At 38.9% G+C, this 18,208-nt stretch overlaps 1 protein-coding gene across 1 annotated transcript in view; it reads right to left on the reverse strand.

Moving 5' to 3' along the window:
* The window catches only part of LDAH (lipid droplet associated hydrolase), a 120,048-nt gene that overhangs the window by 36,978 nt on the left and 64,862 nt on the right, over nt 1-18,208 (reverse strand). The window contains exon 5 of the mRNA XM_064707785.1: nt 2,629-2,869. Coding sequence (XP_064563855.1) covers nt 2,629-2,869 — 241 coding nt within the window. The remainder of the gene's footprint in view (nt 1-2,628; nt 2,870-18,208) is intronic.

Below are 18,208 nucleotides of genomic sequence, written 5' to 3' on the forward strand. Positions count from 1 at the left end.
CTCTTTGGGACAAGACACTTCATTATGTTCCCTTTCTGGACAGTGTCATCACAATTCCTCTTGCTGTGCAACTGGGGCTTCCATATATCATCAACTATGGAGTTAGAACAACAGAAAGACGTGTTTGGATAACAAGCAGGAACAAACATAATTTGGAAGTGGGGCAATAATAGGTAATGTAATTCTTCCTTCACTGATTCTTTCAGCCAAGGGCCTGATCCTGCAGCAACTGAATGGAGCTTTTCACCCTCAGTTCAATGGGACAAGCACTTGGTCTTAGAGTTCTGTTCTAATTAAGTTTCAAATCTAATTTCCTTTCAGAGGAGAGAAAACATTGTTGTGACTAAGCTTTGGATGTGGTAACAAATCCCTGGCAGGTTGGGTTGTTTTAACGGACGTATTAGATTTAAGGAAACTTTTACCATCTTTTCTGCCCTTAATCACAGCTTTTATTACAATTACAGTAATGCAACAGAGTTACATGCCAAAGGCAATATGTATATTTTTAATGAGTTGACATGCAACCTTCCTGGAGAGAAGAAACAACCTCATTTGCTGAATGTTTCTGAACTATATCTAGTAATTTATTAGGGGAAAAGGAAGTGTTCAGAAAAGCATCTACCAAAAATTCAGAGGCCTCAGTAACTCACAGATGAGCAGTCTCATAAGACACACTCAGTTGTTGTGCTAGATTTAGCAAATTTTTGCTGAATGGTAACATTTTCTATTGTCCTCAAACAATATAAGAGAAGGTTAACAGGCAATATCCGGATGCTCAGAGATTATTAATCCACACATGTGGTCCTGAGTCACTGGGCTGTAAAACACCATCAGTTTCCAAAGACGCAAACCAAAGGGGAATTGTACTTGAGAGAGACGCTATCACAAGCCCAAAAGAACTAGTTGCAGCAATAAGGCCTATTTATGCAAGTTTTACAAGACTTTGGCTCCTAGGGGTGTTCATTCCAGTAGAATTTATTCAGGCAACAAACTGAACATAGCCAGAGAACACATCCCATGAGTGAAGAGCCTTCAGCCTGGTTTCTTGCCTCAATTTACCTTACAGCTAGGACACAGGTCAGACACTGGTACACAGAGGAAATTACAACAGGCTGACAGGCACACATCAACCTGGCTTATTCACCTGGGGACTAAAGAGCTCAGAGGGTCAGCATCCAACAGCAGAACACAAAATCCGTTCTGCTCAATTATTCCTGCTGCTGCAGTGTGTCCTGGGCCAAACAACACATACAAACAATGGCTGGCCCTGCTTTTTTGGAGGTTAACACAGGCCAAGGACCATTTCCAATACAACCCTGGCTGTGTATAACCTGTATTTCAGAGGTACAAGTTTATCTGTGGGGACCAGAGAAGGATTCCTGGCTTGTGGAGATGTGACCTCACAGACCCCCACATACCTTTTTCTGAGACAAAACTATCAAAGGAAGACACTTGAGCACCTCATGTAGGTATGACTGCATGCTTGCTTTCTCCTTGGTCACCATGAAACTGCCATCAATTAATAGGAATTCAAGCCAAAACTACAGGAGTTCAATCAGAAATGTGTATTAGCAACCAGGAGTCTGCTTTTGTCAGGCACGGGGCACTGCAAGGGAGTGACTGTCATTACTTCCAGTCTGTACAACAAAAGTGAGCTGCCCAGGCTGGCAGCACAAGCCCTACAGTCCTACAGGGAGCCTCCCACACAGAGCCACAGACCCATGAAAGGCACAGCCCCTCACTGCAATCCCAGTTACTCTGGCACATCTGTTTGGATGATTAGTAAGTAAAATTTAACTGATAGAAGACAGAACCCAACTGGAAATGTGGGAATGTGTTTTTACTACTATTAATGCAATCAAAACTTCCTTCTTGCTATTATTACTGCGTTAGTATGTCAATTCCATTCCAAATTGTTTTAAACTGTTAACTTACCAAAATACCTGGAGTATAGCACAATTCACGTTCTGGTTTTCATTCTAAACTTAACATAATATATCTGAAATTATTCTGCTTCTTAAAGTTGTTTCTCTTGCTACAATGTGTAAAATATATGTACAATATACACTGGAGGAGCGTTAATCTTTCTCTTTGTGCCCAAAAAAGTGCTGAAATTCAGTGCATAAAGTAACTTCTATGAGTCTTTGTAGACTGAAGGTCCTTTTCTGAATTTACCAATATTCCAATTCAGATGACAGAGTCTATACAGCTGGCTAAAACAGCTTAATAAAAACAGATGCAAAGAACTCTTTGTGGAACTGATTACTGATTAACATTCACCATCCAATATGAATGAAATGCAAAAACTAAGCAAACATAAGTCACATAAAGTACATTATAAAAAGAGTGTTTTAATCACATGAGAAATCATGTCAGTAGTATAGGTCAGTTTGCTTAAGAAATATATATTCTTTGTGAAAATATTTTGTTATTTTGCCTTTAAGATTTTTTTTTTTAATTTACTCATACGAGACTTTCCTGTACCCATGGTCTTAATTTTAGAAAAGACCAGATCTGTTACTCCTCTGTTAAAGTATGCTAAACTCATACTTTAATACCAAAAAACTAAATCAACATTTACTAAATGAGAAAAATACAAGAGATGGTTTAACACAGAAAGGTGCTCACCAATGCAGTCGACACTGAAGAGATTTATGGAGGTTGTTATTGAAGACTCATCGCAGGTCTTCATCCCCCGCAGAGCAAACCTCACCAGGGAGGCCTTGACTCCCTCGGGCAGGAAGGACAGCAGGAACACGGGCATGTAGAGCGCGTAGCGCAGCTTGCACAGCAGGGGCGTCATCAGCTTGCCCTGCGGGGACTGAGCCATGCGCTCGATGGTCGGGAACAGCAGCACGGAGCGCAGCACCTGCCAGGGCACAGACAGCACCGTCAGCAGGGGCACGGCGGCACAGCCCATGCAGGCCCAACCTTCACACGAGTCTCCATCGCAGTGAGACTGAGCTTCCAGGCACGGCAGCACAGCCCAGCCTGCACACCCAACCTTCACACGAGTCTCCATCGCATGAAACTGAGCTTCCAGGCACGGCAGCACAGCCCATGCACACCCAACCTTCACACGAGTCTCCATCGCAGTGAGACTGAGCTTCCAGGCACATTGCCCCAAAGGTGTGTGATGTGCCCAGATTCAGTTTTTTAAAACATGAAGCAAACAAGTACACAGTTACAAAATTATGTTTTATGATAAGAACTCAGGAGGTGAGTGGCCTTTGGAAGCACCGGCAGGAGTAACCCCAGCAGAGGGCAGCAGGCAGGAGCCCTCTGCTCAGTCCCGGCGGGCTTTTTATCTCAGGAAAAGTACACTGCTTTTCATTTCACCTGGTAAACTGCTTCCTCTAAATAAACCAAACAAACACATTTAAAAATGTCAGCTGCTGTGATGGTAACTTTAAAAACTGACAACATACAGGGTTTTCAATTTGCAGCTTAATACAGGTAAACTTGGTCAGAACAAGAAGCATACAGACTCTTCACTACAATGGGTACACTGGCATAAGATATTGCTTTTTATATCTTATAATGAAACAGACATTCTGAAGGTGGTAATTAGTTTATGTTATAATAATACACTACAGCCTTAAAGTAAAAAGAAATTAATTAAAGTCACACCCCTCCATACTAATCGAAAGTGAGTTAATACATTTACTCATAGTTATATTTCAATGCTAACATCAAGCAAATATTCTAAAAGAATAATTGCAACTTTTTTCTGGAAGTAAAAATATATTGCAATAACTCAGATAGGAATAACCCTCAAAGAGACACAGCCCTACCTAACAGAAGTATCAATAAAAAAAAGTAAGAGAGGATCTGGATATTGCATTGGTAGATAATAAGTTATAAACAGCTGGGCTTTCTTGGTGACTCAGTATCAATAAATGTAGTTACATATGTCTGCTTAGCGCATATCATTCTACATGTTGTGCAAATTAGATTCTTATTTTTGTAAAATATATTTTACGATAATTTTCTTTACTCCCAGATGAGATGCAGCTGATGTATGCCTCTACACCTGTGTGCAGCACTCCCGGTCCCAGCAGCCCTCCAATGGAAGGCAGGGAATGCCACCCAGAGATGCTTACACAATCTGGGCATTGTAACAGAATAAACAGCAAAAATTCAGGAAATATAATAAAATAGCAGAATCCTTTAGGTTGGTTAAGATCACTGACTCCAACTGTTAGCCTAGCACTGCCACATACACAAATAAAGCATATTCTCAAGTGCCACATCTATACATCATTTAAATACCTCCAGGGATGGTGGATAAACCACTTCCCTTGGGCAGCCTATTAAGTGCTTGGCAACCCTTTTTGTGAAGGAATTTTTCCTAACATCCAATCTAAACCTCCCCTGGCATAACTTCAAGCCTTTTCCTCTTGTCTTATCACTTGCTCCTTGGAAGAAGAGACTGATCCCCACCTGGCCACAACCTTCCTTCAGGTAGTTGTAGAGCAATATGATCCCCCTGAAACTCCTTTTCTCCACTCACCTCCCTCAGCCACTCCTATCAGACTTGTGCTTCCCAGCTCTCCTGTCCTTCTCTGGATACACTCCAGCACGTCAATGTCTTTCCTATCATGAGGAGCCCAAAACTGAACTCAGCACTCGAGGCATGGCCTCAACATTGCCCAGTACAGGGTGACAATCACTGCCCTTGTCCTGCTGGTCACTGACAACTGTGTGTCTCTGCTGGGTAGCAGGTCACTAACCATCTCCCCATAGATTATGGAGGCTTCATTCTGCTCACTGTCCATGTCTGGATACTCAGAGAACAACTGGTCAGAGTCAAGTACTCATCTGCTGGCTCTTCCTGTTTCTTTCTTCATCATTCCCTGCAGCTGGAAGGACAGAGAATACTAGCTGTGCTTTTGATTCCTTAACCAGTTGTCCCAAGGCCCTTAAGTCTCTCTTGATTGTCCTTGGGCTGCTTGTTGCAATTTCATTGCTATCCACCTGAAGAATCAATAATTGATAATAATCCAAGAGCTTTACCAGCATGGGAAGATGGGAGGCTTTCTGTTCACATCTTTAACCCAGCTCAGGGAGGCAGCAGGCTTCTGTAAGAAGTGGGTCTGTTTCCTTCAGAAGGAGTCTGAAGGAAAATGACTCGTCTTTTTTTTTTTCAAGGTAGCAATTTTTATGGAAGCAGGTTGTAGCCTGACAATCTCAGCAACACCTTCAAGCCAGCTGAACCATTGTTCTGGTTACTGCTCTTGCAGAGCCTCACAGGTGTCACTCCAGGGCACCTGGAGAGGTGGAGAAGTCCCAGAGGAGACACACTGGCTGTGCCAGGCAGGAACTTGTCACCACTGCCCACGGTCTCCTAAGCCACTGTGTTCAGCCACACAGAGAGAGGGAAGAGAAACCTCTGTGTCATGCACCCACCATCAGAAACTGTACTTCTTACAGAATTTTAAAAGCAGAATTTGAAAGAGTTATTTATATAAAAATACAGAACTATTTCAATAAATCCTTCTGTTTTCCAGCTGATACTGCTTTGGTTTGAGACAAAGAAAAATACCTTCTCATGGAAATCAATCCTGGGCCTCTTTTTATTAAAGGCAACCAGCAGCTGAAGTATTGGAATGCAAAACTTGTACTAAATTACATGGTAGTTTTGTGATATTTCAGCTAGGAGCTGAACCCAAACTGTTGTGATCTAAAGCAGATTTGACCTGCGTTCCCAGGCACACTTTAATCCTTTGACATTGCAGTTTATAGATATAGGATTAGTTGCTTGGATGGCTGTACTAACCACAGAGAAAGCTGCTAAACCTTGGCAGAAAAGGGAGAAACCAAGAAAACTGTTACCCCATCCTGTACATTCCTGCATTTTGTAATGACCCACAAATTTTAAAAAAGGAGGGTAATTTTATTTAATTTCTTTTTTAAACCTTTTGCAGACATTAACAGAGAAATGTAAAATTCATATTTTTCAAATATTTATCCACTATTTCTTAATTTACTGCTGAATTCCCAAACCATGATCTTGAAATGTGCATCTGGCTGCAGAATTGCTTAAAAGATTTAGTTCAACTTCTTTGCAACAGAAATGTAGATATGAGATTTAACCCATTTTGTTATAATGACACATATAAAAAAGCATGTCCTATTTGTGTCTTGAAATAAATGAAGTAGAAATATTCAGGTAAAACTAAGGAAATTATTAATATTCAAATGCTCACCATCAGTTAATAATTTTTGGTTTTTTTTACTTTTTAAATGCCTGGAATTTATCTACACACAGTTTACACTAGCTGAAATCAGGTAGATGGCACAGAATTATATTCAAGTTACAATTTTCAGAATTATTATAAAACCAATTATTCTGAAAATGGAGGACACTATCATAACCACCATGTATTGTCATTACTATGAATAACACATAAATACCATTAAATAATGTGCAAAGGTTAATGATTCTTTTATTTATAGTATATATATATATATATTTATTTATAGTAACCCTCCTCATAATTAATTTAAGTTTCTTGAGAAAACCATCAGTCAAAATACAAGAAGTATTACAAATATTTATTTATATAATAAAAATATAGTATATTTTACCATGCATATATATCTACGTTTAGATATAATGCACAAATATTAACAATATTAGAGAGTAACATTCAGATTCACCTAGTTTAAACTACCCCCAATTCAAAGTCCAGTAATATTTATCTGTTAAGCACATGGAAAGGCAGAGAGCTGAGCAAGAGAAGACTCTGCAAACAGAGACTCAAATGGATCCAGGGACTACAGGGAGTTGGCCAGCGATTTGACTGAAGGCAAACACGCCTTGTGTCCAGGAGGTGAACCACCTATCCTTGACTCTGCTTTGGTCAACCCACTAAAAACAGTATAAGCACTCTTAAATTATACTGTAATTGTCACCACTGATGATTGTGACAATCAACAGTATTTGTACACCTGGCCAATTTATTTACCAGTTATTCACTTACCATGCTATTGAACTGTGAGATTTCAACACTCAGGACAGCACCTACACTAAAGTTCACTATTCAAGGAATAGATGTTCTTTTGTTTAGTCACCAAGGCAGCTGCTTCTATTTAATCATTAATTTTTAACTCTACATTTCACAGGGCTCAAACCCCAAATGGTTCAAGGGCCTACAATCTGATGCAGTGTCTCAGAAGTTCCACATTTTGTAAAGAACCAAAAACTAACATTACCTGCAAACTCTTCACATAACTCATGTGGATGCCAGGGCAGCTCCTACTCCCTCGTCTAGCAGAGTGTATATATCACAGAGAGAATGAAATGGTGCATGGCCTGAGCATGCATCCAGAGAACAAACCAGCCCAGAATGTTCTGCTCTTGATTCTTTCAACACACACCACAGGAGGAAGGCGTGGGGACTTGGGGAGTTTCCCTTTTGACACTGTTTATATATTTCTGTATCTAGAGCAATCAGTCCATTAACTTCAGGAATGTATGACCTGCACAGTAAATTTTAGAACACAGAGGGAAGAGAAACTACTTATTTTACAGGAAAAGTGAGCTCTCAAACCAAGGAATATTAAATACCCATTCTGTAACAGCATGGCATTTACCAAGGTGCTTTGTTTAGGAAGAATCCCCAATGAATTTGATTCACTTCCCACGATCCATATAAATATTAAAGAATAAAGCAAAGGCTTCTAGCAAGATTCCACACATACATTCCTGTACAATCCAGGCTTTCAATTGAGCTTTTATATAAATCTATCCAAAGCAACATGACAAAATGACAACTGAGTACTTTCACAGCTTCACTGCATAAGGGTTATGTCCAAACCTGGATTTGGATTTGCAGTAGAAGTTGCAAGTTGTTTTATTTTGATTAAAATGAGAACAGAGTACAAAAAAGGCAAACCAATAAATTACCAGTAAGTTGCTATTTAACACTGCACAATTTAATAGTTACAACCACACCAGCAAAGGATTTTTGTAAAATGTTTAAACGGTTTTCTTATAAAAATACTTCAAGTATGGATAAAGTTAAAAACACCCCCACAGTAATATTTTCCACTAGTGCCTTCTACTGAAGGAGTTGAAATATATTCTTCAGCTACAATTTGAAGTTTGAACGGGTAATACCACTTCTTTAAGGGACTGGTAAATTATGGTGCTGAGAACGTAAAATCATGTTTGAAAACTGGATGCCACTTACAACCAGTACTGAAAGAAGCCACCTAATTTTCAGAGCAGTTAAGTCCTTCAATGACAACAACAGGAGGTCAGTGCTTTTGAACTCAGCCAGTTTTGATTACACAAGAAATGCAGTTTGCAGACTCAGGCCCCCAGGCGTGTGCCTTCTGAGCCAGGGCCTGGAGAGGGCTACCACACCATGCCACCTGCTCTTAATACAGAGAGACATTTTGCTAATAGAAATAAAATAGGAGAGAAAAGCAGTCAGGATGCAAAAAGGCAAACACTGACTAACAGAAAAGAGCAAGAGACATTTCAAAGATTTTTTTTCAGAGGAAGCCCCAAGTAGGTGAATACAGCAATTACAGCCATGCTTTCTCAGTCCTACCCCTTGGATCTCAATGAACAGACCACCCCTGCTCATGACAGACCACAGGTATGCTCAGATATCTCTATCAGAGCCATAAAATAAAAATATTCTGGTCCACCGAAGAAAATACCAGAAAGTGAAACTTCCTCAGAAATAAATTTCTGCTTTAATGACAGAAGCAGTGGTTGCTGGAGGCTCACTGGCTTTTGAGCAGGGAGGCTTTTGGAAAGCACTTGCTCCGGCTGCATAACCCATTCTTGATAACTGGGATGGCAGAAATGGTTAATACAATAACCACCACCAAAAAGATCACAAGACTCAGATCCCACACCAATTATGCATTTCAGAGCCCAAAGGGAACTCAGACTTCAAATCAGGGGGCAGAAGGAAGGAAACAATCCATGATGTGTTACATCAGAGTCACTGCACCATCCGGTGCTCAGTAATGGACAGCCTAAGCACAGCACTGCACCCACACAGCCAGCTCTGGAAAGAAAACAAGTGAGGAAGTTTAATTTAAAATTCCTTCAAAACACTTCAAAAAGCAAGAGCTGCTTCTCTGTCAAAAGCAGCATTTCTTTTGATATATATTAGGTCACCGCATGTATTAGTTTGTTATTCCCCTCTTGTGCTGGCAGAAGAAAAGCTATTATCTGTCAGGTGAAACCCAGTAAATTTCTCAAAGATAACATAATGATGCACTTAACGGTAATCTGCAGTCTACCCTTGACACAGAATGCCACATTAATCACACAATTTCTTCTACTCAGTATGCAGAAACTTGCAGGCAAAACAACGAGGATCAGGGAAGTATTCTGTGCTTTATTGCCACAGCTGTGCTGAGCAGATTTCCAAGAAAACGCACAGGATAAACCAGACAGTGCTGGCTTGGGCTGTCCTCTCCCCACAGCAGGACCTGCTGGGTTTGCCCATTCACTTCACTTTACTCACTCATTAATAGAATATAATATGTAAAACATAGAGATCTACTTTAAAATCTTGAAAAATTTCTCCTTCGTCAGTTTAAGATGTCAGTTTTTGTACCAGTGAATTCTGTCACAGCTCAATATCAACAAATCCACAGGATTTCATGACAGCAAAAGAGCCAAAGAATGGACAAAAATGACAAAACACTTTTTTTCTCCTGGTGTGAAATCAAAAACGTACTGTATGCATTTTCTTCTACTCTACCCTAAGGATCTCCTGTAATTCTAAACAAATGTTTGGCATATTAAAGAGGTAAGAAAACAAATAGTTAACAGAATATCTTACAACTGTTATTTCAAAGTGCTTTATAAGAATTAAGCACCACAGAGAAGTCTTAGCATGCTTTTTATAGACAAATAAACTGAAATTTGTGAAGTTACATGACTCCACATGAAAATATACATTGCAAAAGCAGGAATATTTTAAATAACTGTATGGTAAATTACAATTCTCTGCTCTAACCGAAGGTTACTTTTCCGGGTAACCAAACTATTTCTGTAAAACAAAAATGTAAAAAATAGTAAATAACCAAAATTTTGTAGGAAAGTTTTGTATTTTTTGTTACAAATCATGTAATGGTGGCTTAGTTCACTAGTGGCTGCTTAGTGCTCAAGAATCTTCTGTTGACATCTTCTATGGACCCCTCCCAACATACAGGGGCTATAGAACAGGGCAGAGGAATGTGCACTTGATTTCAAAGTTTCCTTTAAAATTTTCTACATTTCCTGTTTCTTAGCACCCAAATTTTCCCTTTGTGTCCCAGCATCAGATGCATTCTATTTTTTCTATTTCTTTCTTTCCAGACTTCTAATTCCATTATATAAAATGGGAGATTAAGTGACAGAAGGAAAGATTTTTAAATTTTCTACAAAATGTCTTCTATGAGGCACATAACATGCTCCCTGAAGAGATGAATTTATTTTCCAGACAAATGCAGTTAGTATATGTAACTCTGTGAACATGCTGGTAAAACTAAATAACACTCTTAATTTCTCTGATGGGCTGAAGGAACTCTTGCTCCCTAAGAAAAACAGACTTTTTGACTGTCACCAACAGCATCATGCTCATGCTTGTCAGCTCAACTTCACTAAGGGTATTTGAATTGTCATAGTTTGAGAACAAAGTGAATCAAGGATCCAGGGTTCATCACAGGACCTTCTCATAGAATTTCTATAGGCATACTGAGGACCCAGCTAGGGATTGAGCTTTTGAAGGGAATCAACACATGCAGGGCTGTGAAGGCACATCCAGGATGCACAGACACACAGGCAGAAATTCTCTCACAGTGTCTGAAGAAATTACTGTTCAGCAGAACTACCATATGCCACCTTTAAACATACAATGACCCAGTTCATGTTTTCATGTAGGTTAGAGCACAGCAGTGTAAATGCAACAGGACAGCAGCAGAGAGCAATGATCCTAAGGCTGAACATGATTTACAAGGTCAGGATGCTATTTGCCTTTTACATAGAAACATATGCACCCAAACAATAGCACCAAAGATATAAAACGTGAGTATGTAAAATCAAATGAACTTTTAAGGACTGAGCATAAAAGCAGGCATCCATTTCCCACAGAAACTTTGGATTACATTTTGCTTGACAACTTCAGTGCCTTTACCTCTAAGGCATTAGCCTTGGCATTACCTTGGGCATGTGCCAAGTCTAACACATGTACACACACACACACGTGTGCATACTCAGGTACATGCTTCTAATTCTTCCCTGAATAAATACAGCAATACCTAAAGATCCCCATCCAGCACTCTGGTTACATGAATATTAATGACATCTTACACTAAAAGAGCAAATTCACAAATACAGTAAAGCATGCATACAGGCACAGAGCAGCTGAGCTGTGCCAGAAGAGGAGTATAACAAACACTTCTCTTTGTCAGTACAGCAATAACCTGAGCTTTATCAGAGCAGAGGCACTTCTTATTGACTAGCTAGCATGGTTTTTTCCTCTTGTATGTCTTCTGTAAATAGAAAGAGGTGAAACCAGCACAAAAAATGTTATCTCCTAACATGTGATAAAACCCACGTTTTCCAGTCTGCATCATAACCTCAGTACTGGTAAGTGAAACCAGGCTAGGGCCCAGGCTCCAAGACCAACACCTTTTAGTATGTTCTCTGGCAGGATTCTGGCCAAGGCCAGCAGGACATCTGGGCACAGGTTAAAAAAACAGTGTAGACCAGGGATTCTTCTAAATACAGGACGTCTGTGAAGCAATCAAGTTTGGGTCTCGGAATATTCATGGCTGGAATATAAGCTGTATTTGCCACTTGCTGACAGGAGCCACAGGGTGGGCCCTGGTATGTTTTATTTTAAAAAAATTTAAATACAATGTTTAGCATATTTACCTCAATTAGTCAGAAATACCTTGACCTTTTCAGTGATATTTAATAATCGGTTTTGTCTGCATGAGATTCTAAACACACTGTGGGGCAACCTTGGCAAGGATATAAAGATCTCCCCTCTGTTATCAAGGGATCATTCATCAGATGCTCAGCGAAGAAAGAACAGCCCAACACTAACTGTGTATGCATTTACAAACACAGATATTAAAGGTATCTGCTGAAATTGCACCATGAAATGGTGGGAAAACAACTGAGAATAAACCTTTGCCCTTTCAGAGTCCATCTTGCTTCAGTGTTATCCAAGTTCACTACTGGTTCTAAACTGAGGTGCCTGAGATAGGAGTTAAATCACCCAAGACTCCCAACTGAAGTCTGTCATGGACAGATCCTCAAAAAATATCAAGTGATCTCAAACCACTTTCTAGTAGAATTATCTGCTTCCCACTAATTACAGAGGACCTACAACTTCTAACTAGGAGCTTCATCATATAGAACAAACTGAGACCCCTCCTCCAGGGAGAAGCAGCAAAATATTCTAAACAATATTTTGGAAACAAAATGCTACCATTAAGCAGCATCTGAGCAAGTGTTCTCTAAAGAGGCCCATCCACAGCAGTGTATGATCTCTAGCACTGAAAACACTGTAAAGACACTGGTGCCCCTTAACATGGCAATGTAAGAAGACCAGAATGTATAACTTTTGTAAAAACTGAAAACATGCAGTAACTATGATATCAGGTGAATATCTGAAGATCTGATCTTCGAATTGCAGATCGGCAGTATAAGACAAGAAGCTAGAGGTATTTCATACTGACTGTCACTACCTCTTGTAGCTAGACTGCAGTTTACATGGATATGGTGCTTCAGTACATGCCAAGCCACCTTTCTGAGATCCAATTTGGGTGTCTGTTTTCTGATGTTTAAGGCAGTTTTCCTAAGCAGAAGTTCAGAAAATACCTGCCCACCGACAACAGCCCCAAAACAACACCCACCTTCAGCCCACTCCTGAACTGGAAAGCAGTGGTGTAATAATGAGGTTAAGTTAAATTTGGTATTTTAATTATTCAGCTCACAGAACAAACTCAGAAGCTACTACTATTTTTAAATACGCTAAGTAAAAATAATCTAAAGCATGAATGAGTAGCAAAAATCTTGGCAAGTAATACAGTGATAAAGACAAGTGGGATATGCAAGTTTGCAATATGATATGGTGCAGAAAGCAAACAAGAGAGAAGCTCTGCAACTCCATGTTAGACACAGTGAGGAAACACATCACAAATGCCAGAGGAAGCTCTGCCTCTGGGAGATAATGTAGATTGCATCCTGTGCTCTACATCCCAAATGGAAAGATTTCAACCAAGAGTGAGCCACAAATGCAGCCTAAAATTAACAAGGGGCTTGGATGATAAAATTTCTGGAAGAAGTTATATTTAGAGAAAAAAAACACATTAATTGTATGGCAAAATGGGAGCAAAAAGGTAATGGGGTGGAGAATCATACCTACACAAAATTTTAAGGGCTATAAATGCAAAGGACACTCAATAATCTTATGGGTGGAACAAGTGACATAAGTAAATGTGATGTAAAGAAATGAAAAATCTAAAATGCTAAAGCAGGTATCAGGAGTCTGCATTGACATAAATTTTTGTGCTGCATCAAGGTATAGTGTCCCAGCTGTTGAACTGTTACCAGCAGGAATAGTGCAAGAAAGAGAAATGCTCCCTTACATGGATGTACACACAGCCTGGACTTCCCAAACCAGAACATTGTATCAGGGAGCTGTAAAAAACTAGTTAATATAAAGCCTGAGGATGTTACTTATATATTCAACTTTTCTCATGCACACTGTCCTGGGATTGCATATTACAGATGTTGACTAAATGAATGATGAAAAGCAAATGTGTTCACTTAAAAAGTGAGGGTTTTTCCCCACTGTTCCTTCTTTCGTGTAAATGTTTAACATATTCAAAAATTAAAAATGTATTTATGTTTCAGTTATACAGCAAGCTGGCAGAATGTCTGCAGCGTTATGCTCAGGAAAGAAATATATCCTTTCAGGAGGAGAAAACCAATCACAATTATTCCTAAAGCTTTCACCCATCCTCCAAAAAAAGAGAAAAAATCAGAAAAAAAGTGAAGTTGAGAACACCATGGAAAAATACTTATAATTCAAAGTATTCTGTTAATAAGATGAACTTTTCAACACTCCAGCACAAGATTGATCAGTAAACCCAGTCCACAACCATTCTGTATTTCCTTCCCATCAAGCTGTAAGAAATTCTCCAGCACCCAATGACATATTTTATGATGCTTTGGAAAAAGATCCAAACCCCCAAAACTGATGATACAGCACAGGATGAGAAGATGGCAGACTCACAACACTATCACTCTCATGAGCCCCCTTTTCTAATATGGAACTCATTAAATTAAAATATTTTTAAAACCCCAGGAAAGGGGTTTTTTTCAGCCTAGAGAAAATGCTACCAAAACAAAACACAGAATCAGTGTTGGTGGAGAATTCCTTTGTGATTTCAAATACTCAATGAATTTTACTGTGAGCATGTAAACAAGGTTTACAGTGCTATAGGGAACACTGCATATACTCTCTATCTGTGGTCATTTTCTACTGCTTCCAAGGAAGGCAGATGACTGCATCATCTGATGATGAGGGCACAGAAGCTATACTTAACATCAGGACAAAAAAATATTTGGTGGACTATGGAAAAGTCCATGAACTTCTTAGGTATTACAATAATAATAATTAAACTTCACAAACATATATATGATATTTACAATATCTACATGGTGCACATCTACAGCCACCATAACAGATGTACTCTCTTAGCTTTCTTTACAGTCTTTTCCATTAACTACTCACATCCTAAGCTCAGGCTGGCTGTGAGACAAGGGCTGTTTCCAGTCCAAGTGCTGTTTTTCATTTACCTTTGATGTCAAGGATGTCTTTGCCTCTTGGTGTCTGATGTACTCTCCTTTTTTCAGAAATAACTTTATGTCTCTATAGTTAAAATTACTTACAGCATACTCTAATAGACTGGGATATTCGATTCAGCTTGAGGAGGAGACCATTCTTGTTTTTCTGTTTGATCATAGGTACAGCCCATGCAGACCCCTCTCACCTTTAAAAAACTTCATCACTATTACTGACCTTAAGGGAGGTGGTCAACTTAGACAGGTCTCCATCATCCTGATTTATAAAAGAGAGAACTCCAGAGACTACAACAGGCTGGCTGCAGGACAACACAAATTCATATAACTACATATCCCATGGTTTTAGCTATTCCTGTCTGGACCTGTGCAAGAAGTATCAGCTATATAAGCTCTTCAGGAAACAGTGTATATAGATATATATACTTCCTGGGAGGTTTCTCTAAGAAAAAAACATACATATAAATCTTCCTGAAAACCTCAGAAGTATGTTGTTTCCAAACATTTCAATAGCATTAACTTCCTTCAAGATACAAGATAATGAAAGATACAGGGGACACTGAGACCCATCTTGTGAAATTGGGCATAACTCAGTTCTCACAGGTTCACAATGTTCTATAATGGCACCAAATGATGCAAAATGTAAGGTTGTATTTGGATTTTTTTTTAAGAGAATGAAGTTGTATGGGCAATGCTGATCTCAGTGATATCAGACAAAGTCACTATTTGCAAATGGCAGAAATGTAAGCCAAGAAACAGTGAAATAAATTTAAGGGAAACTTCCTTTGTGTGTAAGCTGCTTCATATATCCTGACCATAAGGTTTTTTGGTATCTTCCTTTTTGGTACTTTACTTTACAATGGAGCACAACAAAATGAATTTTTATGTTATTTAACTTATTGTTTCTTACATTCAATATATCAAATATTATAATATAAATGATACCTCCTTCAACATCTGAATTTGACCAACTATTTTAAAATATTTATAATCCACACATTTTTTTTCAAATGGATTAAAACTTTTGCTTATTTTTTTACTATTTTCTTTTAGCTTCTACCTGATGATATATATAGCAGGTAAAATTTGCATCTGTTTAAAATACTCTACAGTGATCACATGGTTTTTCCATGTCCTGGCACCTTTTTTATTTAACATACATTATCCAATTTTATTTGAAGTACACCTATAAGACCCCAAGCCTCCAGTGCTTCCTGGCAGTTCCACTTGGATGGAAACAAAATTCAAGGACCAGCATTTTTATTAATGTATTTATATTTCAAACCATGATCTCCAGTGTAATGACAAATACAGTGCTGGGTACAATGATTACATCCTTAGGTATGTGGATCTGAGTGTCATTTGCACCAAGGTGAGGTGTGATTAAATTTATGTCTACATTAAGGCCACTTTCCACTGACTTAGCATAAATTTGATTCTGAGTCTTATGCACTGGAGTCCTGCATCCACACTCATTGGACTCTCCATATGAAGAGTCCTGCTAAAACACGAGTCACCATCAGGCTTCCACAGTATTAACTTTGTGCTGTATTATTAGGAGAATACTAGAAGTTGCTCTCCAGAGTTTAATTACAAAAGAACTGGAATGGGACAAAGGTAACTGAGGATAAGCAAGTGAGAGGCATGGAAATCTCAGCAGCATCCAGCTACAGCTGCTGAGAGTAAGAAATCACCTTTGACAACAGTGATCACAAACAAAGTAACCAAAAACAAGAGCCATAACGAGACTGTGCCCAATGTCCCTGTGAGTACTCCTGCTGCTCTGTGACTGCACCTACAGTACAGGTGGGTGTGTGATACTGCTCCTGTTGAAACTAGTGGCAAACTTTTCAAAAATTTAATATGTCTTAATTCTGCTCCAGGAGTAAATTCTGATCAAAGGGTCATTTCCCAGATATTAAATGTGACAGCCTACACTCTATGTAGATATGACCGAAGACACTATTCCCAGCTCTAGAAACCAAGACTCTCTTATCTATTCTTGGATACACAGATGAGGACCACAGCTACCATAAAACACTGATCATGGTAGTTAGAGATTAATCTCTTGGACTGACAAGCAAATTGAGACCTTTGACAATTTCCTTTGAAATAAATACACTTTCAATCACACCCTTCAGCAGGTATCAATATTTTCTGTGTACTTTAGTTCCAATGCTGAAACCTGTTTTATAGCAATAGGAGAGGGACTTTCCATACCTCACCTTACAACTGGGTCATGGCACAGGAAAAAACTATCTGTTGCTTCACATTACTTGAAATATTTTCCAGTAAGAAGTACTCCTAGAATTTTTCCAGCTGAAGCTCAGAATCTGTTAAATACACAGAAGTCTCAGAAGTATTCTCTACAGACACTGCAAACTATTTTTCAACAGGTCAGCTCTACGTACTGAACTATTTGCAAATTATTAAAAATATAAAAAATATTAAACACACAGACTGTTCATTTCATTTATAAGTCTCACAGGGCTGAAATGCAAATTATTCTGTACTACAAATATTTGGGTAACTGAAAACTTGCCCAAAATGTTTGAATTAAAAAAAAATAGCCTCTTTATGGGTTAAGGTAATAATGAAAAAACTGTTCTCCCAAAAATCTGTATCTTATTGTTGGACTGAAAATAGTTTAATAGAGAAAATATTCATTGACAGGGCAGTATTTTACATAGAGAATTAAGCCCCATCAAAGTGGGCAATGTCATTCCATCTACAAGGGAAGTGCCAAAGGAGACAGCCAAAATTTGCAACGGTGTGATAATACCAGCAGGGATGGATTTGTTGCTATTATGATTAAAGCATATAAACAGAAGAAGATTAGGAGGGGTGAGAGTGAAAAGAGAGGAAGAATAGTTTATTGGTTGGAAGAAGGGCAGGGAGAAGCTTATGTTGGAATGCAGTGTCACAGTTACACACCATAAAGCTTTCAGTTGCTCCCATTACATGAATGTCAGAATGCAGCTGCCACTTTCCAGCAGAAATTCTTTCCGTTTTCATTTTGGAAGAACAGGGTGGGTTTTTTTTCAGTGTAGCACTCCCGTGAGATCACCACATTGCATCTACAGGTACCCCTATGGCACAGGGACTGGCAGATGTGACCTTTGTACACATGCTCTGGCACATCTACCACTTAGGATGAACCAGCAAGATGCCCTTAAAGTGAAGATGTGGCTCAACCAAAACGAAACATTAAGAATCAGACTTTGTGTTGTCTTGAATCAACTGCTTTCACAGCCATAGATGTACAGCCATACCTACCAATAAATCTCAGTGACAATCCATTCAGTTTAAGGAAATGGAGCTGAACAAAGTAAATGAGAAACCAGCTTTACAATTATAATCTCATTCTGC

Source organism: Zonotrichia leucophrys, chromosome 3, assembly GCF_028769735.1.
Source record: "Zonotrichia leucophrys gambelii isolate GWCS_2022_RI chromosome 3, RI_Zleu_2.0, whole genome shotgun sequence".
Classification (NCBI taxonomy): Eukaryota; Metazoa; Chordata; class Aves; order Passeriformes; family Passerellidae; genus Zonotrichia; species Zonotrichia leucophrys.